Source organism: Calidris pugnax, unplaced genomic scaffold, assembly GCF_001431845.1.
Source record: "Calidris pugnax isolate Ruff unplaced genomic scaffold, ASM143184v1 scaffold297, whole genome shotgun sequence".
NCBI classification, from domain to species: Eukaryota; Metazoa; Chordata; class Aves; order Charadriiformes; family Scolopacidae; genus Calidris; species Calidris pugnax.
Window position 1 is genome coordinate 9275 of NW_015091013.1, and position 19049 is coordinate 28323.

At 54.2% G+C, this 19049-nt stretch overlaps 2 protein-coding genes across 2 annotated transcripts in view; one reads left to right on the forward strand and one right to left on the reverse strand.

The window, feature by feature from the left end:
• LOC106895977 (protein FAM173A-like) overlaps nucleotides 1-1861 on the forward strand; it is a 3427-nt gene extending 1566 nt beyond the window's left edge. The window contains exons 3-4 of the mRNA XM_014955662.1: nucleotides 638-688; nucleotides 1377-1861. Of these exons, the coding sequence (XP_014811148.1) occupies nucleotides 638-688; nucleotides 1377-1583 (258 nt within the window). The 3' untranslated portion in view covers nucleotides 1584-1861. The remainder of the gene's footprint in view (nucleotides 1-637; nucleotides 689-1376) is intronic.
• Nucleotides 1862-2766: 905 nt separating this feature from the next.
• Nucleotides 2767-18424, reverse strand: CCDC78 (coiled-coil domain containing 78). Its single transcript, XM_014955663.1, has 14 exons — nucleotides 18299-18424; nucleotides 17911-18039; nucleotides 17633-17719; nucleotides 17186-17365; nucleotides 13261-13407; nucleotides 12417-12505; nucleotides 11770-11848; nucleotides 11197-11322; nucleotides 9958-10151; nucleotides 9162-9333; nucleotides 8472-8515; nucleotides 6195-6261; nucleotides 3927-4027; nucleotides 2767-2893 (listed from the first exon to the last, which is right to left on the reverse strand). Exons 1-14 carry the CDS (start codon nucleotides 18320-18322, stop codon nucleotides 2767-2769), a joined length of 1566 nt encoding a protein of 521 aa, XP_014811149.1. The 5' UTR covers nucleotides 18323-18424.
• Between the last annotated feature and the right edge of the window lie 625 nt (nucleotides 18425-19049).

A 19049-nucleotide genomic window follows, 5' to 3' on the forward strand; every position in this document is an offset into this window, starting at 1 on the left:
AGAACCTTCAGTGAGCATCCTCACCAAAGGGGAGATCCTGGCGTGCAGCCCACTGCCATACAGGAGAGCTCAAAGGGGCTCTGGGGCTGTCCACTATTTATACAGTAAGATAATTGACCTATAGTCATATTTTCATGGCAACAACATTTCTAGGTCCCCACTCCAGACAGTATTTTGACTCTGCTGCCAGCCATCCCCCAGAGACCGGGTGCAAGTTGTCACAGCTGCTGTTGTGGTGGCCGTGGTGGCCAAGGCCGGGCAGGAGCCGAGAGGGAGAGGGGGGGGCAAACCAGGGAGAGCACACCACCACAGGTCTGAGGTGCTGCTGACACAGGGTGGCCTTCAGGGACCTGCTGCTAAAGCTGGTGTCAGGTCCCAGCATCCTGACGGGAGAAAAACCAGCAGGGAACGTGGTTCTGGGACGATGCTGGAGGCAGATGTTTTGCAAGAGGCTCTGCTTTCACCCCCAGCTCCTGGTCACACCAGCACCTCCTCGTCCCACACGTTGTGGGGCATTTTTGGTTCCTCCAAGGTTCAGAAGATCGCCCGCAAGGTGTTGGGCCACTGGGATGGCTCCTCCCCCCGGCTCCCCCGCTGCCTGTTGCTCCTTTCATTCCCCTTTTCCTTCTCTTTTAAGGTGAATCTTTCTGATTGCTCCAATGTGATCGTGTTCCTGGCCCCCAGCGTGGTAAGTCGGTCCCTCGCACCCCGCCTGGCTCGGAGCGAGCTCCAGGGAAGGTTTTGGTAGAAAAAAAAAGAGACAATCTGGGACAGTGGCAAAGACCCTTTAAAAAATAAGGCCAAGGGGGCATTGCTGCGAGCGAGCGGTTTGGTGCTGAGCACCACTCCTATTCGCAGAGTCGTAGAATCATTTAGGTTGGAAAAGATGCTTAAAAAATCGAGTCCAGCCATAAAAATAATGCTGCCAAACCCACCACTAACCCGTGTCCCTCAGCCCCACGTCTACGTGTTGTTTAAATACCTCCAGGGATGGCGACTCCACCACGTCCCTGGGCAGCCTCTCATTAAGTACCTCCAAGGATGGCAACTCCACCACGTCCCCGGGCAGCCTCTTCCAAGGCTTGATAACCCTTTCAGTGAAGAAGTTTATCCTGATATCCATCCTAAACCTCCCCTGGTGGTTTATCCTAATATCCATTCTAAACCTCCCCTGGTGCGACTTGAGGCCATTTCCTCTTGTCCTATCACTTGTTGCTTGGTGCTAGTCCCACCCACGCACAGGGCAAGCGCCAGCCCTGTGTTTTGGAAGGACCTTGGGCCATGCTGAGAAGCTCCCCTGTGGGTCCCTGGTGGCACTGCCACTGTGGCCTTCCCTAAGGCCACCCCACCGTGGCTGTCTCTCTCTCTCTCCCCAGAAACCTCCTTTAGCTGCCAAGCTCCTGGCAGAACTCCCCGACGAAGCTCGGGTGGTGGCTGGACGCTTCCCTTTCCCCTCCTGGCCCCCCAGCAGCACCCTCGGGCAGGGCCTGGAGCAGGTCTGGGCCTACGACATGAAGGAGGTGCGACGAGCAGCGCAGAGGGAAGCCCCGTCTAACGGCAGCCTCGTTAAGCCCCGTCATTAAGGGTCAGCTTGGGTAGAGGGTCAGAGCCTCTCCAGCTCGGGACGGCAGCGAGAAGGCTGCTTGGCCAGGCGTTTTCTCCCGGGGGACATGCAGAGTGGTGGTCCCTCCTCCCTCTTCCGAGGAGCAGGCAGTTTGGGGGAAGAAAAGGAGGGGAAAATCCCACCTAGAAATCCTGGAATTCTCACGAGATTTAAGGGCTCAAATCTCCAGTGCCTCTTCAGCTACGTTTGTTACTTTATTTTTAGTTAATTTTCCAAAAATAAACATTTGGACGCTTCTTCCCTTGAGATTTTTGCTTTGCCTTTGAGCCACGGGGTGCTCCTGGAGCCCGAGGAGCCACCACTCCCGGCCTTGGGTTTTTGCTCCCTTTGAAGGCAGCTCAGGAATCACAGAATCACAGAATCTTCTAGGTTGGAAGGGACCTTAAAGATCATCGTGCCCAACCGTCAACCTCACTGACAAAAATAGACACCCACACAACAAACAAGGAGCATCATCACTAAACCAGACCTCCCAGCACTACATCAACCCGGCTTTTGAACACCTCCAGGGATGGGGCCTCAACCACCTCCCTGGGCAGCCCATTCCAATGGCTGAGAACCCTTTCGGTGAAAAAATTTTTCCTAATATCCAGCCCTCCCCAGGAGGGAGCTTGTCCAGTTCACCTCCCGCTGAAAGATCCAGTTTGGCCCTGCTCACCTCATAGAACATTCCCTTTTCCACTCAAATATAGTGAAAAAAAAAAAGGTTTTCCCACCATAAAAGAACAGTTCATCCCCTTGGAGCAAAGTCTGGCTTGAACCAGCCCTGGCCTTATCTCTCCGAAGCTGGGAGGCAGGAGCAGAGCGAGCCCTTGGACCTGGAGTTAGAACCTGTCCCTCTGGCTTCCCTTCACAGCAAAAAGCTGCCTGGGAACCTGACCCCGTGTCCCGAGGCGTGATGTGCTCGGGGACCAGCAGAATTCCTCCAGCTCAGGGGTCAGAGGAGAGACGAGGCGCAGTTGTCTCGTCCCGTTTTAGTTCCTGTTAATTTGAGCCCGAGAACACCCACGTGGTTTCCCTCGCTGTGCCTCCCAGCTGGGGAAGGATGCTCGCCCCGGCCAGCCCACGCAACAGAAAGCTCCCTCCTTTTAAATCCTGCTCTTTCCTACCATGGGGCAGCTTCTCAGAGCCGGGGTGGAGAGCTAGGGCTGGTGGCTGATGGTCCTCCTGGCTCTGGGTGGGGAGGGAGTGTCGGCTGCCCCAGCACTCAGCACACGTGGGACCTCGCTGTCGGCGCGTTTCCTCAGCCGGAGGATCTCCTGCTTGTACCTGCCAAGGGGGAAGCAGCCCCGTGGTGGCCCGTGTGGTCACGATCACGGGAGTGATAACCATGAAGGTGCACTTTGCCTTGTGTTCACTGCACGGTGGGGACAGGCGGTGTCGGTTCACGGGGAGCAGCCAGCCCTCTGGCTGAGCCACGCTGGGGTCTGAGCCCCAGCAGATAGAAAACCACAGCCTTTTCCCGAGGAATCACAGAATCCCAGAGTGATACGGGGTTGGAAAGGACCTCTGGAGATCATCCAGTCCAACCCCCTGCCAGAGCAGGGTCACCCAGAGCAGGTCCCACAGGAACGTGCCCAGGTGGGGTTTGAATGTCTCCAGAGAAGGAGACTCCACCACCTCCCTGGGCAGCCTCTGCCAGGGCTCTGCCACCCTCACAGGGAAGAAGTTCCTCCTCACATCGGGATTGAATTTCCCCTGTCCCAGTTTGTGCCCGTTCCCTCTTGTCCTGTCCCTGGGCACCACTGAGAATAGCGTGACCCCATCCTCTTGCCACCCACCCTTTAGATGATCTCAGCATTGAGATCCCCTCTCAGTTTGCTCTTCTCCAACCTAAAAGGTGTTTGTGGGCTCTGCCAGGTACCGATACCAGCAACAACCCTGTGAGTCTGACCCAAATTCACAGCCGAGGGGCCTGGGGTGTTATGGCAGTTGGACCCTCACTCTGGCAGTTGTGCCCTGCTTCTTCTTGCCATTCCTTGCCCGAGCTTCGGGGCGTGGATGAGCCAAGGAGAGAGGACCATAGATCAGGGCATTAGATTTTAGGCACCAATCCCTCTCTTAGCTCCTTCCAAAGGATGGGTGAGCACACAGGGAAGGAGGGAGGGCTGGTGGCAGCTGCCCACACAGCTGGAGGTGCCGCGGGGACACCAGCCGTGCCGGCAGCACCGTGGGAAGGCAGCGGCGAGGTCAGGACCTGATGGCACGGCCAACCTGGCCCTGTCACCAGCAATTAGCCTGGGAGATGAACTGGGAGCAGGGAGCAGAGAGCACAGTGAAGGGGGATGCTCCCATCTCTCACCTCGCGAGATGCTTGTCGATGTACTCCTGCAGCTCCGACACCTGCTCCTCTGCCACCACCGCCCGAGCCAGCAGCCGGCTCCTCTCCTGCTCCAAATCCTCCTGGAGGGGCAAGAAAACATGGAGAAAACAGGGAGATGGGAGTGAAGTTGCTCAGTCCCTCTCTGCCAGGGGAGACCGAGCGCTTCCCCATCACTCAGCTCCGGCACCACTTGGCATTAGGCTAGGGAGGCAACCAAGAACTGATGTGCTCAGGGAAAGGAGCCTGGTGACATTAGGACATCGTTCTGCAGGAATGGGGGACAGGGCCACCCCAGGACAGGGCCACCCCTGCCTGCCAGGCCATCGTTAACTGCCCTAGAGGCTTCACAGACAGCTGGCCAAGCGGTGACTAGATCTGGCACTCGGACACAGAGAGCTTTCACACCTTTCCGCTGGTGGTTTGTTGCAAAGGGAAATGATTTTCCTTTTAGATTAAAAAAGAAAATAAATTCTTTTTCAGTCTCTGGGCAGTAGATCATCATCAAAAATAATAAATTTTTTTTCAGTCTCTGGGCAGTAGATCATCATCTTACCCAAGTTAAGGGCACAGTCCCTGTGTCACCAGGGAGATCTGAAGTGTTTGACCAAGCTCACCACCGAGATGCCCAGCAGAGCCAGGAGCAGGATCTGCTCCCAGTGCCGTACTCCAGCCTCTCAGCCGTGGCATCTCCCTTCTTCTGGCCCCAAAGATACACACAATTTAGGTGTTTAGCTCTATGTGAGCAGAGAAAGGGGGGAGCACTTCCTCAGGTCACTGTGGGGCCGCTGTCCCCACTGCTGGGACAGCAAACCCCACCTCAGCCAGCCCGCTCCCTGCGAGCATCACCAGTTCCATGGGTGCTGCAGAGCGGAGTTGAGGATGGAGAGAGCTTTTCTCCTCACTCTGGGCCACCCCATTCCCAAGTGCAGTGTAAATATCCTTGCACTCAGGGGAAACCAAACTGGGAAACTGATGCACTCTGGCCTCTCAGCTGTGGCATCTCCCTTCTTCTGGCCACAAAGATACACACAATTTAGGTGTTTAGCTCTACGTGAGCAGAGAAAGGGGGGAGCACTTCCTCAGGTCACTGTGGGGCCACTGTCCCCACTGCTGCCACCGCTGGGACAGCAAACCCCACCTCAGCCAGCCCGCTCCCTGCGAGCATCACCAGTTCCATGGGTGCTGCAGAGCGGAGTTGAGGATGGAGAGAGCTTTTCTCCTCACTCTGGGCCACCCCATTCCCAAGTGCAGTGTAAATATCCTTGCACTCAGGGGAAACCAAACTGGGAAACTGATTCAGACTCAAACTAGACCTGAACCAGATCAAACAGAGCGTGGCCAGCAGGTGGAGGGAGGTCATTGAACAGTGTCCAGCAGGTGGAGGGAGGTCATCCTGCCCCTCTGCTCTGCCCTGGGGAGGCCCCATCTGGAGCACTGGGCACAGTTCTGGGCTCCCCAGTTCCAGAAGGACAGGGAACTGCTGGAGAGGGGACAGCAGAGGGCTACAAAGATGATGAGGGGAGTAGAACATCTATCTGGTGAGGAAAGGCTGAGGGACTTGGGTCTGTTTAGTCTGGAGAAGCGCAGACTGAGGGGGACCTGATCAAAACCTATAAATACTTAAAGGGTGGGTGTCAGGAGGATGGGGCCAGGCTTTTTTCAGTGGTGCCCAGGGACAAGAGGTAAAAGAGGCAAAAATTTGAAGATAGGAAGTTCCATCTCAACATGAGGAGGAACTTCTTTGCTGTGAGGGTGGCAGAGCCCTGGAAGATTTTGCCCAGGGAGGTGGTGGAGTCTCCTTCTCTGGAGACATTCAAACCCACCTGGACACGTTCCTGTGGGACCTGCTCTGGGTGGCCCTGCTCTGGCAGGGGGTTGGACTGGATGATCTCCAGAGGTCCCTTCCAACCCCATAGCATTCTGTGATTCTGTGAATATAGCCCCAGTTTGTTGTAGAGATGCCCAAATGCTTGTGCTGAAACAAGGGAAGGAGCAACACAGTCCAGCGACGGGCTGGTAAGGGCTGTTCTCCTTCTTTTAGCAGCAGGGAAAGGACAGCCCTGATATGTGACCTGCTGGGGACCTGCTGGCGTCACTTGATGGGCTGAGGCCAAAGGCACAGCAAGGCTCCGTGGCAAGCTTCCCTGCTCCAGCCTGGAGCAGCGTGTTGGCAACCTGAGGCAGCACATCTTTGACATGTGGGTAAGGGATAAGCTTTTTTCCAGACGGGCTGTTCCCAACCTTTACCTGGGTGGTGCGTGCGATCTCCCGGAGATGCTTCCTGACCTCCTCCCAGCCCTCCTCATCCAGCCTCCTGGGAGAGAAAAGCAGATTTTGATCATACCCAGACGTTCAAATCCAGCAGGTCGCAGAGCTCTGGACACAACTCGTGTCCATCAGACCATAAACCCCATCTCTCTGAACCTTTTCTCTCCCAATGCCCTCTCTCCCAATGCCCTCGGCTTCTTCAGGGCACGCAGTGCCCATCCCTGTGCCCGGGCACGAGAGTCACAGCCCTTTTTGCCAACCTGGGGCTCCCCTCTGCGAGGGCTGGGTTTGTTCCATCACCACTCACGCGTCGGAGGACTCCGTGCAGAAAAGAGCTGTGAAATGTGTTCATCTGATTGGTGTTAATATCTTTAACTGTTCTGTTTGTCCTTGTATGACCATGGGTTTGGGAGAAGTGGGATTGTATGGATGTAGTTTCTGTTTCTTGTAAGAACCCCTAAGGAAACCATTTTTTTTGTTACTGGCCGCGTGGTGCTGAGCGGGAGGGGTCTGTGGGGCGCACGCCTGGAGTCGGGGGTCATCCTGGGGGCCAGCCAAGGAAAACACATAGAAGATTCCAGAAGGTGAGGAGGGCATGCGCCAAAGAAGACACACCTATCATTAGCATAGGCCAACCTTTGTATGAATATGTATTAGGAGAAGCGATATAAACCCAAAAACGGGACTTGCACGTGTGTGCCTTGGTTGAGCGGAGACTCCCGGTGCACCCAGCGCTGTTTGCTTGTCTTTACTCGTTTAATAAATTGTAAACTCTAATTGGAATCCTGTTTGAGGAAAAATCATTTATCACAAGAGCCCTGAACCTGACACTGCAGGACCGAATTTGATGGGGAAAAAAAAAAAAGAGAGCGATGGATGCCAAATGCTGGAGCTTTTCATGTTCTGGAGCACAAACCCACCCGTTCTGGTCGCAATAGGTGAGGTGTCTGCGCTGCCCAGCCGTGGGATAGGGCTTCCCATTCTGTCCCAGTCTGAATAAGTGAAATACAGGTCACATCTGATGCTGGGGGGAGGAATTTGGGTTGCAGGAAGGGAGGAATGCATTGTGCTCCAGAGCTGCGACTGCCAGAGATCCCTCTGCTGGCTGCACCCTCCCGGGCCGGGTGCATGGGGAACCGCGGCGGAGATTTGGTGGGAGCAGAGGCAAAGGGAACAATAAACCGTGAAGCCGCGCGGCTGATGAAGAGGAGGAGCAGCAGTAATTAAGGCCGAAGGGCTGCGGTGACACCAGGCTTCGTGTCTCCAGCTGGAGGAACAAGGTCGTGGTGTGGGTAAGACCTATCAGCACCCGGAAAACAAGCGTTTGGAGTCTCTTGGCAGCTATAAAAGCCTTACCAAGGTGCATCACTAAAATGCAGGTTCTGGTACTTCTTTGTCTTGTTCCTTTGGCAAATCTGCCGCAATTCCTGCATCTCTTCCAGGGCTGTGACTATTTTTCAGCACGGCAGAGCCTGGTTAAGGCTCAGGCTCTTCTCTAAGACACTCCTCCAGAGCCCAGTGGCTCGGGCACTGACCAGCTCCTCAGTACTGGCACCCAGTCAGTGAAATACCCAAAGTGTTTTCTAGGCTACCACATTTTAAAAGGCTGAAAAATCCCAGCTCAGATTTCTTCTCACTTTGTCCCACCTCTCCACAGCTCTAGTTGGTAGAGTTTCAACAGAATTATGGAACGGGGGGAAGAGGCCCATCAAAAAGGAGCAAATAAAGGGCATTTTAGAAAGCCTGGGAGGTACCAGTACAGGGTCACCTAAGGGTTCCAGCCCAGCTTCTGTGTTGGGAGGGAGGAGAATAAAGGGCATTTTAGGAAGCCAGGGAGGTACCAGTACAGGGTCACCTAAGGGTTCCAGCCCAGCTTCTGTGTTGGGAGGGAGGAGAAACAAGACCATCCCCAAACTGGTGGTGTTTCATCTGCCTTTCTCAGGTTGTGATCCACCGGAGCACTCGGGCGTATGCTTAACTTCAGCTTCTAAAGAGATCAGCGGGACTACAAACATGATTAAATCAAACATGTGCTTAAGAGCTTTCTTGGATCAAGGCCCAAATGACCAACTCATTTCACCCCAGGGAAGGCTGCGCTGAGACGACAGCTGGCTTTTCTTCTCAGATGAGTCCCTCTCAGCTCGCTTTCTCCCTATTTATTACCGTCTCCCAAGTAAAGCAGAAAAGACTCCTCCATCCACACACAGCAAGAGGAATTCGGAATTACAAATATCCCGAGAAACAATCAGCACTTACTGCTCAGGAGACAGCGGAAAGGCAGAGGTTTCTTTCGGTCTTTTCTGGAGGCAAAGGAAGAACAGTTTTCCTGTAAGCATTACACCATTGTGGCCTCACCCCAGTCCTTGGCAGCAGCACAAGGTGTCCCAGCACACTATGAGCCACCCGTGCCCTGGCAAGGGAGTGATGTGTGGCACAATCTTAAGGTTTAGGTCCCTCATCCTTTTAATTTTTAAATAAACGTATCTATCTCATGCAGGTCTCTGCCCAGTGGAGCTGACTGGTGTGTTTCTGGCTGCGGTCTCCTGCCCAGTTAGCTCTTCACGCTGAGGCAAAGGCATTTAAGAGCAGAAAACCCCATCCTGTCTTCCCTGACTCAGCCCATTTTCCAGCAGTGAGTGACCCTGCTGCCCTGGCAGCTCTCCCACGGCACCTGCTGCTCCTCAGCCCTCCCAGAGCTCCCTGACCCCAATCCGTGGGGCTGCTCAGCCTCCTGGATCTCACTGTAACTCACTCCTACACAACGGGGTCGAAGCAACTTGGACTTGCTTGGACACCCCATCTCTTCCCAAAATGAGAGAGCGAGCAGGTTGACATGGCAAACCCCCAGGGAATGCCTAAGGACGGGGCTGAATCTGGCTCTTTTGAGACTCTCCCCACCACCCCAAAGTTCTGCCCCGGCAGAAAACCAGCAGTCCCAGCCACCACCTTCTGCAGTTGATGGAGCTGCATCTCCAGTTTTGCTTTCTCCTCCCGCAGCCGGTTGAGCTCCCGGGTTGTGTTTGTCAGCAGCTCCGGGTCCGTGATGGAGAAGTGGAGCTCAGCAGGGCCACAGTCCATAGTGCTGCTGCCCGAGGAGCGGATCTGCTCTCTCTGGAGCCTGTAAGGTGCCAGAGGGGTTAGTCCCTGGTAGCTTTGGGTAGGTGACAACACTGAGCACTTCTGCTGCCGACAGAGGAACCATTGGCTTGGGATCTGCTGGCTTCTGGCCACCGAGAGCCAGTCCACCCGCCAAGGATAAGTGGGAGAGCCCAGCAGCGTGCACAATATTCCTGGGAGTGTTTCTGAGAGGAGCTTGTCCTCGAGCTATTTGTGGCTTTGGTGCCACAAGAATTTCTGCTGCTTCCCACAGCCCAAGCTGCTGAGAGCTGCAGAGCAGAGCTGAGAACGCTGCAGAGACGGGCTGGGAGGCAGGAGTTATTTGTGGTACCTCTGCATTTCCACACCATCCAACATGGAATTCAATTTCTCACCCTAAATTTTACACAGGAGAAAGGTATGTGCCAAGCAGGGTGTCCAGAGCACCTTGATGTGTAGCTGGAGATGCCTTCCTCTTGCCTTGTCACAAGCAAGGAGATAAACATGCACTCCAGATCCTCTGCTCCACCTAGAAGCCCCATTTGCCTCCCTCATCAAAGGAACTGGGTGCTATGGGGCAATTCCAGTTGGACCTTAGTGATAAGCTGAAGGGACAGAGGTAGCCCAGGTCCCGGCTTGGACCTACCCATAAGCAATCAGCAGGTTCTCGTGCTTCTTGACCAAGTTCTTCATCCGTTTCTTGTAGCCACGGGCTGCTCCAGCTAGCTGCTCTTCCCGAGACTTGTAGGAAGCCCTGATGTCCTTCAGCATGTTGTCCACGAAACGTTTCATGGGAGCGTGATCAGCTGGGGCTTTGCTGGTTTTGCTGTCCATGTAGTCCTTTAAAACAGACAAAGACATGGAGGTGATCAGGTCGTTCCCTAAGGCACGTAACCCATTTCCCACAGAGGTCCAGGCATATTTGTGCAAACAGCAGAGAGAATAGGGCATATCTTCCATTTTCTCAGAGGAGGGATGACTAATTAACTTCCATCGTGGCCTGCAAGACAGAGAAGGCATCTGTACTGCATCCATGACCCACCTAGGGAAACACGAGTTGGTGATGGGAGTTACCGTCTCTAGTCTTCTTTCCACCCTGCCCCACTCTCTCTGCTGGACAGGAGATGCTTCAAGACTGTTCTGTTAGAAATTAAACTATTCTTAATAATAAAAATGGCTTTGCTTGGTCTCCTGATCCATCCCCACCACCGTGTTCTTTGGTACCAGCCTTCTCCTGGCACAGAAGCTCTTGCCAAGACCTGCTCACTGCTACCTAGAGGGGGAGAAAGATTCCTTCCCAGTCTGGCTGCTCCATACAACCAGGTATCCATGCCTGAATCTGCCCCAAACACCCACCTTGTGAGTCCTCACCACACTCTGGGGTCCCTGCTCTGTGTCAAAGGGGCTTGTTCCCAGTGTGGGTCCCAGGCCTTGGTGTTACACGGCTCTGGGGCAGACCACGGAGGCTGGCAGAGCTCCCTGGGGACGGCAGCAGAGTCACCATGGAGGCGGTGACAAAGCCAGAAGTGGCATGGCCTGGCCTGCTGAGGGACGTTGTCAGGGCAATGGGGATTAGAAGCCAACTGGAGGGCAGCCATTGTAAATAAGAGGATCTTTCAACCCAAGTAATCTGACCAAGAAAAGTGTCCCAGCAGAAACTTGCAGACCCGTTTTGTGTGGCCATAAGGGAAATCTGGGCGAGGAGGTGGGGGGTGGCATCTCCTCCCCAAGGCCAAGCCAAGGGCAGAGAGGGCTTCCCGAGCCCCACTGCCTGCTCCGCTCAGCAGCCCAGCAAGGAGGGGAAACAGCAGCCTGCAAGAAGTAGACACCCAGTATGGAGAGACCTCCCCAGTTGAGGAGAGCCCCTGGGGCTGGGGGTACCCACCGCCACGTCCTTGATGTACTGGGCGAGCCGGGAGCGATATTCCTCGTTCAGCTGCTTCAGCCGGAGCTGCAGCTGGGAATTCTCTGCCTCCACCTCTTGGAGCTGGCTCTGGGAGGTGAGCAGAACCTGGGCACAACAAGCACACGGGCTGCTGCCTTCATCCTCTGGTCAAGCGAGGGGACACTAAGAAGCTCCGTAAGAGATGGGAGACTTCATTTCCAGCTTCAGGAGAGCTGGGAAGGTCCTGGGTTTTCACAGGAGCCTGTTTATAGACTCTATTCCCCTGCTACCTTCTGTCACTCGCAATTCCCCCCGCCCGGTGATTTCACCAACCCTTTCTAAATAGCAGTGAATAAAATTCCTCCCACCACCTGTGGCAAAGCAGCACCTTCCACCACGTGCATCGCACCCCTGGGGAGGGAAAGTGCGCAGGGATAAACTCCCTGGAGAGGGAGAGACGTGTCAGAGCACCTCAGTACGAGACACCCATCCCCTGCCAGCTCCCAGGAGGAGCACGTGGCCCCCAGGAGGAGCAGGGGCAGCCCTGGGGGCTGGAAGGCAGCATGCCCTTACCGCCGACTGCTCCGCCAGCCTGCGCTGGGTGTCCCCGATCGCTCCCATCGCCTCCTGCAGCTCCTTCCCCATCGCCACCCTGGGCACACAGGAAGAAGGTGTGGTTATTTTAATCCCCCAAACTTCTCTGGAGGTCCAATACAGCCAGCTTGGAGAAGGAAATCACCACGGGATGCCAGCCCACATCAGCTGTGTGCCCACAGAGCTCTCACAGCCAAAGGTGAACATCCTCCCCATTCAGGGGGTCTAGTTCTCCAGCACCCCTGATGTGACAGCCCCTACCCCGGACACCGACCCCATCCCAGCCTGTGGATGGGAGAACTGCTGTGGGGGTAAGGGCTAGGGCTGGATTCAACTCTGGACTCTCACACGTTGACCTTGTGTGTCACTGAAGGTGGATTTTCAGAGGTGCATAGGCCAATCAGGTACCTAAACACCACCCACTTCCAAGCAACCACCTAAACCTCTTAAGAACTTTGAAAACACCAGGTTCAGCTTCCAGGCCTCACTTCTTCCAAGGGTGAACCGTCATTTCCCAGCCTGTACCCCACCAAAGGCAGGCTGCCTCCTCTCCTGTGCCCAGGCATCACCTTCTGCTGCTCCGTAAATGCCCAGCCAAACAGAGGGACGTGCCCTCAAGCACTCACACTCTCTCTTCCAGCTTCTGCTGCTGCGAATCGTAGGTTTTCTTCAATTTTTCAAGCTCCACTTTTATGTGATCCTGGTTTCCAAGCAACTGAGGGACAAACGAAGAGGAAGATGAGGGCTGAGCTAAGTAGAGGGACTCGTGAGGAGCTGAGCACAAGTCCAGCTGAGCAGTGACATACTGGGGCAAGGACAGGTTTCAGCTGGGAGTGACCACACCAGGAGCGGTGTGTGCTCTGGAGACAACAGGGCACATGGAAGTGCACAAGTGTTGTTCCCCCGAGGGATCTCCAAGAGGTAGATTCCCAGTGGGAGCTGGTGGTGGAGCCCAAGCTGGTGTCGCACAGGGTGCAATGGGAAGGAGGCAGGAAGCAGCTCCGTGCTCTCAGTTTCAGCTGCTTTATCACCCCCACCTCTCTCAAGTAAAAAGAAAATAAGCACGTGTCCTCTGCACTTGTTGGCTTTGAAACTCCTGCCTCTGTTCATCCAGGGCCACGGATGGAGGGAAAGCCCTCTCAGCTTTTGCCTGCACAAGAGCTAGAGTTATTCTAGTCTCATTTTCTTCAACAGCCCAGCTTAAACAAAGTTTAAAGTAAGTCAAGGCAGCTTATCCATAAAATTCAAGTGAGCACCAGGAGGTGCCAGCCACACTCGGAATAAATTCCCCCTTCTCCTTCCCCAAGGATCCAGGAGCAGACCCACACACACTCACGTTTCTCTCCAGCTTTTGCCGCTCGTGTTCAGAGGCGACTACATCTTCTGGCTGGTTTTAGTAAGAGACAGAAGAAGATGCCTGTTGGATCCCTGTTCTCCAAGGAGCTCGTGACGGGGCAGAAAGGTCCTTACCTTTCCTCCCCGAGCTGAGGGACGACGCGCCGTTGCTTGCACTCTTTCCAGCTGGGCAGAGGATCCATCAGCCACGGTGGGGCCACGGTTGCTCCTGGCATTGGCCAGGTTGAGCAGCTCTTGGCTGAGCTCTTCGTTCTTCACGACCTGCCAGGTCAAACAAGAAGGAAAGAGCTTTGGGAATCCTGCCTCTCCGGCTCCACACACTCTGTCTGGCACACACTCGCTGCTCTTGGTGCGTACACGAAGCCGACACTCACATCCCCTCCTGAAAACAAGCTTTATTTTTAGTTTTCTCTCATATGTACAGAGATATCAGTGATTCTCATGGAAATGCAGGGTAAGCATCATCGCCAGGCATTGGGATTATTCAACAGTAACCATAATTCTTCTGCCCAGCTTGCTCTTGCATTCACATACAGACCCCTGGGCCACCACCTCTGTGTCCTGACCTCCAGCCTCCCTCCTCCCTCTCACCCTGTACCCTCCCCACGGCTTCCCAGCACTCCAGGCATGTCTTTGCCCACACAACGGCTTAGGAGAGCGCCGTAACAGAAGAGAAGGACCAAAGCTCCATCCATCCAGGCTGACGCCACCCAGCTAATCCCAGTTTTGTTGGAAGGCATCCCTCCAGCAGCAGCCAGCCCACAGCAGCGTGTAGGCAGCCGAGAGATTCAAAGCGCGGGGCTGGTGCGAAGTGACACATTTCCAAAAGATAAAGAGGATCTGAATGAGAAAGGCTCTGTTACAGGTGATCTGGAAGGAACACTGGGGGAATTCATGTCTCACGGGAGGGTTTCTATGTAGATAACAAAGCTTTGATGGGGTTTATGACTGGGGACAAGCTTGAGTAATTGTTACCATGGCAGTGAATCGGGAGGATGGGAGGCAGAGGTCATCTGAGTCATCCGTGGAGAGAATAGCTTATCAAAAGATAGCACAGGGTGGGCTGAGGGAGAGAGGAGAGGAGAAAAGAGGCTGACAAAGAGGTGAGATATACAGCTGTGAAAACTGACAGCTACGCAGAGACAGGCTGCTTGTTCTCCAACCGAAAAGGATCCATCTGCAGCTGTCAGCCCTGACAATTTGATCAGAGGGGGTCACGCAGGCCCAGAAGTACCAGTTTAGCCAAAGAAAGAGGCAGTCCCGGGTTTGCCGTGGGCTTCGCTGCCTTCCCTGTCCTCCCAAGCCTGGCCTGGCTCCCAGGAAAACCCCAGCATGGAAGGGGTTCGCAGCCATTTGGGTTCCCTCCTCGCTTTGTAGCGGCCGCCGCGGCCGCCGAACAAAAGGGGAGGAGGAAACGGAGAGTTGAGAAAAGGTCAGAGCCTTGAAAAGGAAGAATTTACGGCGAGTTAGAAAACAGGCACAAAGTGCCTGGCTGGCATCTTCTGGAAGGCTCTTCCCCCCGGGGGAGAGGCGAGGGCAGCTCCTTCGCCCGGGACAGACGCGGGGCGATGTGTGAATGGCGCCCTACAATGGGGGCCGCCGCCATTCAGAGGCTGGAAACCCTTCCCGTAAGGAGGGGGACCCTGAATGAAGCTGGCGGGGCTGCTCCTGCGCCAAGCAGCCATGACAACATATTGGCAAGGTCACAAGTAGCACTTGTAATTGGGAATGTGTAAAAGGTTCATTGTCTCCCCCAGAAGAGCGCCAGGGAAGGGGAGGGGGGGGGGGGGGGGGGGGGGGGGGCGCAGAACCGCAGGCTGCTTTTCCCATTTCCTTTGGGAAAGTCCGCGCTGGGAAAATAATGAGCAAGAGGCCCACGCCGTGACAAGGCCCAGCCTGCCAAGTTGGAGCCTCTTTTGCTTCAGGCAGGGGTATTTGGTAGTGGGAGCCAAGAAACTGGGGTAGAATCCTCTCAGCCTACGAGTTACAACCAAGGAATTCACCTTTGGCTTCTGGACCCTGCTCCACTGCTTCTTCAGGACGCTATCACAGAATCACAGAATCTTAGTGGTTGGAAGGGACCTCTGAGATCATCGAGTCCAACCACAAAAAAAACAAACAAACAAAAAAAAAAACCAAAAACCAAACAAACACAAAACACACCACACCAAACGCCCACCAAAAACACCGCACCCACCAACTAAACCCCACACTCAACACCTCACCATAAACCAATAACCTTGGGCACTAGAGCATGCCCTGAAGAGCCATGTCTACACGTTTCTTAAATCCCTCCAGGGATGGTGACTCCACCACCTCCCTGGGCAGGCTGTTCCAGGGCCTGACCACTCTCTCAGTAAAGTAGTTCTTTCTAATATCTAATCTAAATCTCCCCTGCCCCAGCTTCAGACCATTTCCTCTGGTCTTGTCGTTCGTCCTTTGGGAGAAGAGGCCAACACCTGTCTCTCTACAACCTCCTTTCAGGTAGTTGTAGAGAGCAATGAGGTCTCCCCTCAGCCTCCTCTTCTCCAAAAGTATTCTTCAGTATTACACTATAGTTGTAGAGGGCAATGAGGTCTCCCCTCAGCCTCCTCTTCTCCAAACTAACCATGCCCAGTTCCCTCAGCCTCTCCTCATAGGACTTGTTCTCCAGGCCCCTCACCAGCTTGGTGGCTCTCCTCTGGACATGCTCCAGCACCTCAATGTCTTAATTGTCTGACGCTATCCAGGCACGTAACTGCATCCATGCGCTTTCACTCCCCGAAAGATTCCAGGACCCATGTGAAAACAGGGTGTTATTACCACCAACCCGTTAAAGCCATCACTTAGAGATGTCAGCCCTACCCGAAAATCTCGTTTTTTCGACTAACAGATTGCACCCTCTTGGGGCCAAGAAGCAACAGGGATTGCGGAAGGCCGAGCTGTTCCCCGGCAGCCCGGCGGTGCCGAGGCTCGGCAGCGAGTTGCCGTGCTGCCAGTCAGCCCCACGCGCTCTGCCTCGTGCTCGGGCAGGACGCCGGGGTGGGCTCACACCCCTGCCAGCAGCTGAGCTTGCCTCCTCCTAAGAAATTTCCATTTTCTGCACTTTTCGGGAGACAAATGACGGCTTCGCAAGAGTCACTACCTCACTTATTTGCAACGGGGCCATCGTGACCTCCTGTCCTCCTCTACCAGAGCTCTGCAGAGGGATGCTCACCGTGAAGAGAGACTGGACGCTGCCCAACCCAGCGTTTCCCAGCCCCACATCTTCCCACCACAGCCCTGCAAACCGGGTCATTTGGCTGAACCAGCTAAACTATCTGCCGGGGGAGGGAGGGAGGCAGGAGGGTGTCAGTCATCTGATTCAATTCAAAAAGAAGGAGAAGTGGGAGGGGGGGAGAGGGAGGGAAGGGAGGGAGGTCTATTGAAGTAGCTATTCTTGCCAAAGAAATACATAGATCTGGCTCCAAAAGCCTCGAGTTAATAATCGCTAAGCTAACAGCCACCAGGAAATTTGCTGGTATTTTAAGGAACAACCAGAAAGTTGCTTACATTCAGTGTTTCTCTAAACTTGCTGACCTCAAAAACTTGCAGGCCCCTTCCCGCCACCGTACGGAATGAGAGCGACCACAATGGGTTCACGCGCAGCCTGGGCCAGCCATGCAGAAGGAAAGGGAAACAAAGCGTGCTGGCAGGCAGGAGGGACCTGCAACGTGCACCCTGGCCAGCCCCACGGTGACCTCCTCGCCACCACTAGTGATGGGGATGTAGGGTGGACCTGAAAAGAGAAGGACCCCGGCAGCGGGGTGCCTGGAAGAGCACCACACGGGGGGTCAGCGTGGGCTCGGCACTGTCCCTGCAGGTTCTGCAAGCCCTTCTCGAAGGTGACCACATTGCATGAAATCTTTGGGCCCTGAAAACAAAACCATGCCCGAGCTACGCTGTCTCACAGCTGATCGACATCTCAGCCGTGATGTGGATACACATCCCAAAGCCAACCGATCGGGTGATTTAGAGATGGAGTGGAGAACATCAGGGTGAACACTGCAGCCCGTCTCACCTCCTGGTCCAGCTCTTTGCCTAGGGCCAGGTAATTGCTTTTCAAAATGATGTACTCATCCGCCAGCTCCTTCCGACTGGTCTCCAGAGCCTGCAGGCGTTCCCGTAAGGCATCCCGCTCCCCAGTGACTCTCTGACTGCAGAGCTCCAGCTCCTGCACGCGGTTCTCCAGGGCCAGGATCTGCAGAGGGGAGGCAGCAGAATTAGGCTGCTGCAGCAGCAATCAAAGGGCATTTATTTGGCCAAACAGTTTCCGATACCCTATAAATTAAGAGAGGGATGAGTTTCACATGAGTTTCATGGTATCTGGGGTGTCAGGGGGATTAATTGCTCTAGCTAAAGCCAGGAGAATACACCAAGGGAAGCAAAGAGGGATGTGTAATGAGCTGCAGATCTGGATAAAGGTATTGGCAGCGCTGAAGCAATTCCACGTAACACTTTTGGATACCATATTTTTCAGTTGGAAGTTCTCCGTCTCATACCGCTCCTTCATTTTGTTTGTCTCGATCTGGAGATCAATGAGCTCTTTGGAAATCTGGGAGAGAGAAAGGACATTATAAAAGGCCATGGACTGATTCTGAGGCCAGCACACCGGGCAGTGTGAGCACAACATCCACCCCTACAAAGATGCCCCAACATTTCCCACCAGATTTTCCCCTGCGGATCTCCTGGTCCCACACAGCTTCACAGCTCAGTTCTCTCCAACTCCTCGAGTATTTCTTTTACCTTCAGTTTTTCCTCTTCACTGAGGCCCATTCTGGCTGATGAATCTGGTTTGGAGCCAGCCAGCTTCCCTGTCCTCTCCTGCAGGTCTCCGAGCCTGTACAGCCTCTCACTCCTGTCCTGCAGCTGCACCTGGAGACACACAACAGGTCCCACAGCCGGTGCCGGACAGCAGAGCCCTCCTCTCCCCCCGGCCGGTGGAAGATCACAGCATCTCCAGTTTGTCAGAGCTTCCAAGAGGTTGCAGATGGAATTTTCAGCTGTTGTTTTCCTCTTGCAACTAGGATTTCATTTGCAGAGAGCTGGTTCCACGACCCAGGAAGGGGCTGCAGACCTTCACACTTATATTTTTGCTACCAAGATGCTGCATGTGCTCTGTCAAAGTACTTACCCTCTCGTTCTCTGCAAAATCCATGTACCCAGAATCCAGAATCTTTGCCCAATATGGGGCAGGTAGTGGCTGAAGAGCAAAGGAAGGATCTAAGGATCTCTTTGGCAGCAGCTTTTCCCTCCAGCTGAGCACAAGCCATGTTGCTAACAACTTTGGTTACTAGCGGGTGCGACATCCACCTTGATCCATCTTAAGGTGGAGCCAGTCATTACAGACACCCCAGGAAAAGAAATGACCCCTATCAGGAAGTTTCCACATTCCTAAGAAAGCTCACAGCAGATACTGCAACAAGAAGCTGAGCAGACACCACAGTGAAGCAATATTGCAGCTAGGAGGTGCCACTCCATTTATATTATTTATATTTTGGGACCACTCCCAAAACCTGGCTGCAGGGATGGCCTCCGTCTCCCATCAGTGGGATCTTTGGAGAATTAAAGATCTGATTAACCCATTAATTACTCCATTAATCCAACCACCTGCTCCAAGAACAACATCAACTTCCAGGCAATTTTCTCTTGATCTCTACAGTCCTTGTATCTCCTGTGTCAATGAGCCATCCAAAGGTACCAGTAACTTTGAGCTCTGACCGGGAAAGACCATCCCCAATTTATCACTTTGCATGGGAGATGCTCTGCAGAAAAATATGAGTTTCAAAGCAAAACACGCACCAAAACGAACTCGGATTAGCCCAGACAGTGCTACATCTGGCCTACCTACTGCTGCTGATTCCAAACCACCACCATCCAGGGAC

Excerpts from the sequence above, each read along its gene's own strand:
- CCDC78 (XM_014955663.1), bottom strand. The coding sequence starts at position 18,322 with ATGGATTTTGCAGAGAACGAGAGG. Across the intron at positions 10,152-11,196 it reads AGTACATCAAGGACGTGGCG|GACTACATGGACAGCAAAAC; the intron begins GTGGGTACCCCC and ends TCTGTTTTAAAG. Across the intron at positions 6,262-8,471 it reads TTTCCGCTGTCTCCTGAGCA|GAGGCTGGATGAGGAGGGCT; the intron begins GTAAGTGCTGAT and ends TTTCTCTCCCAG.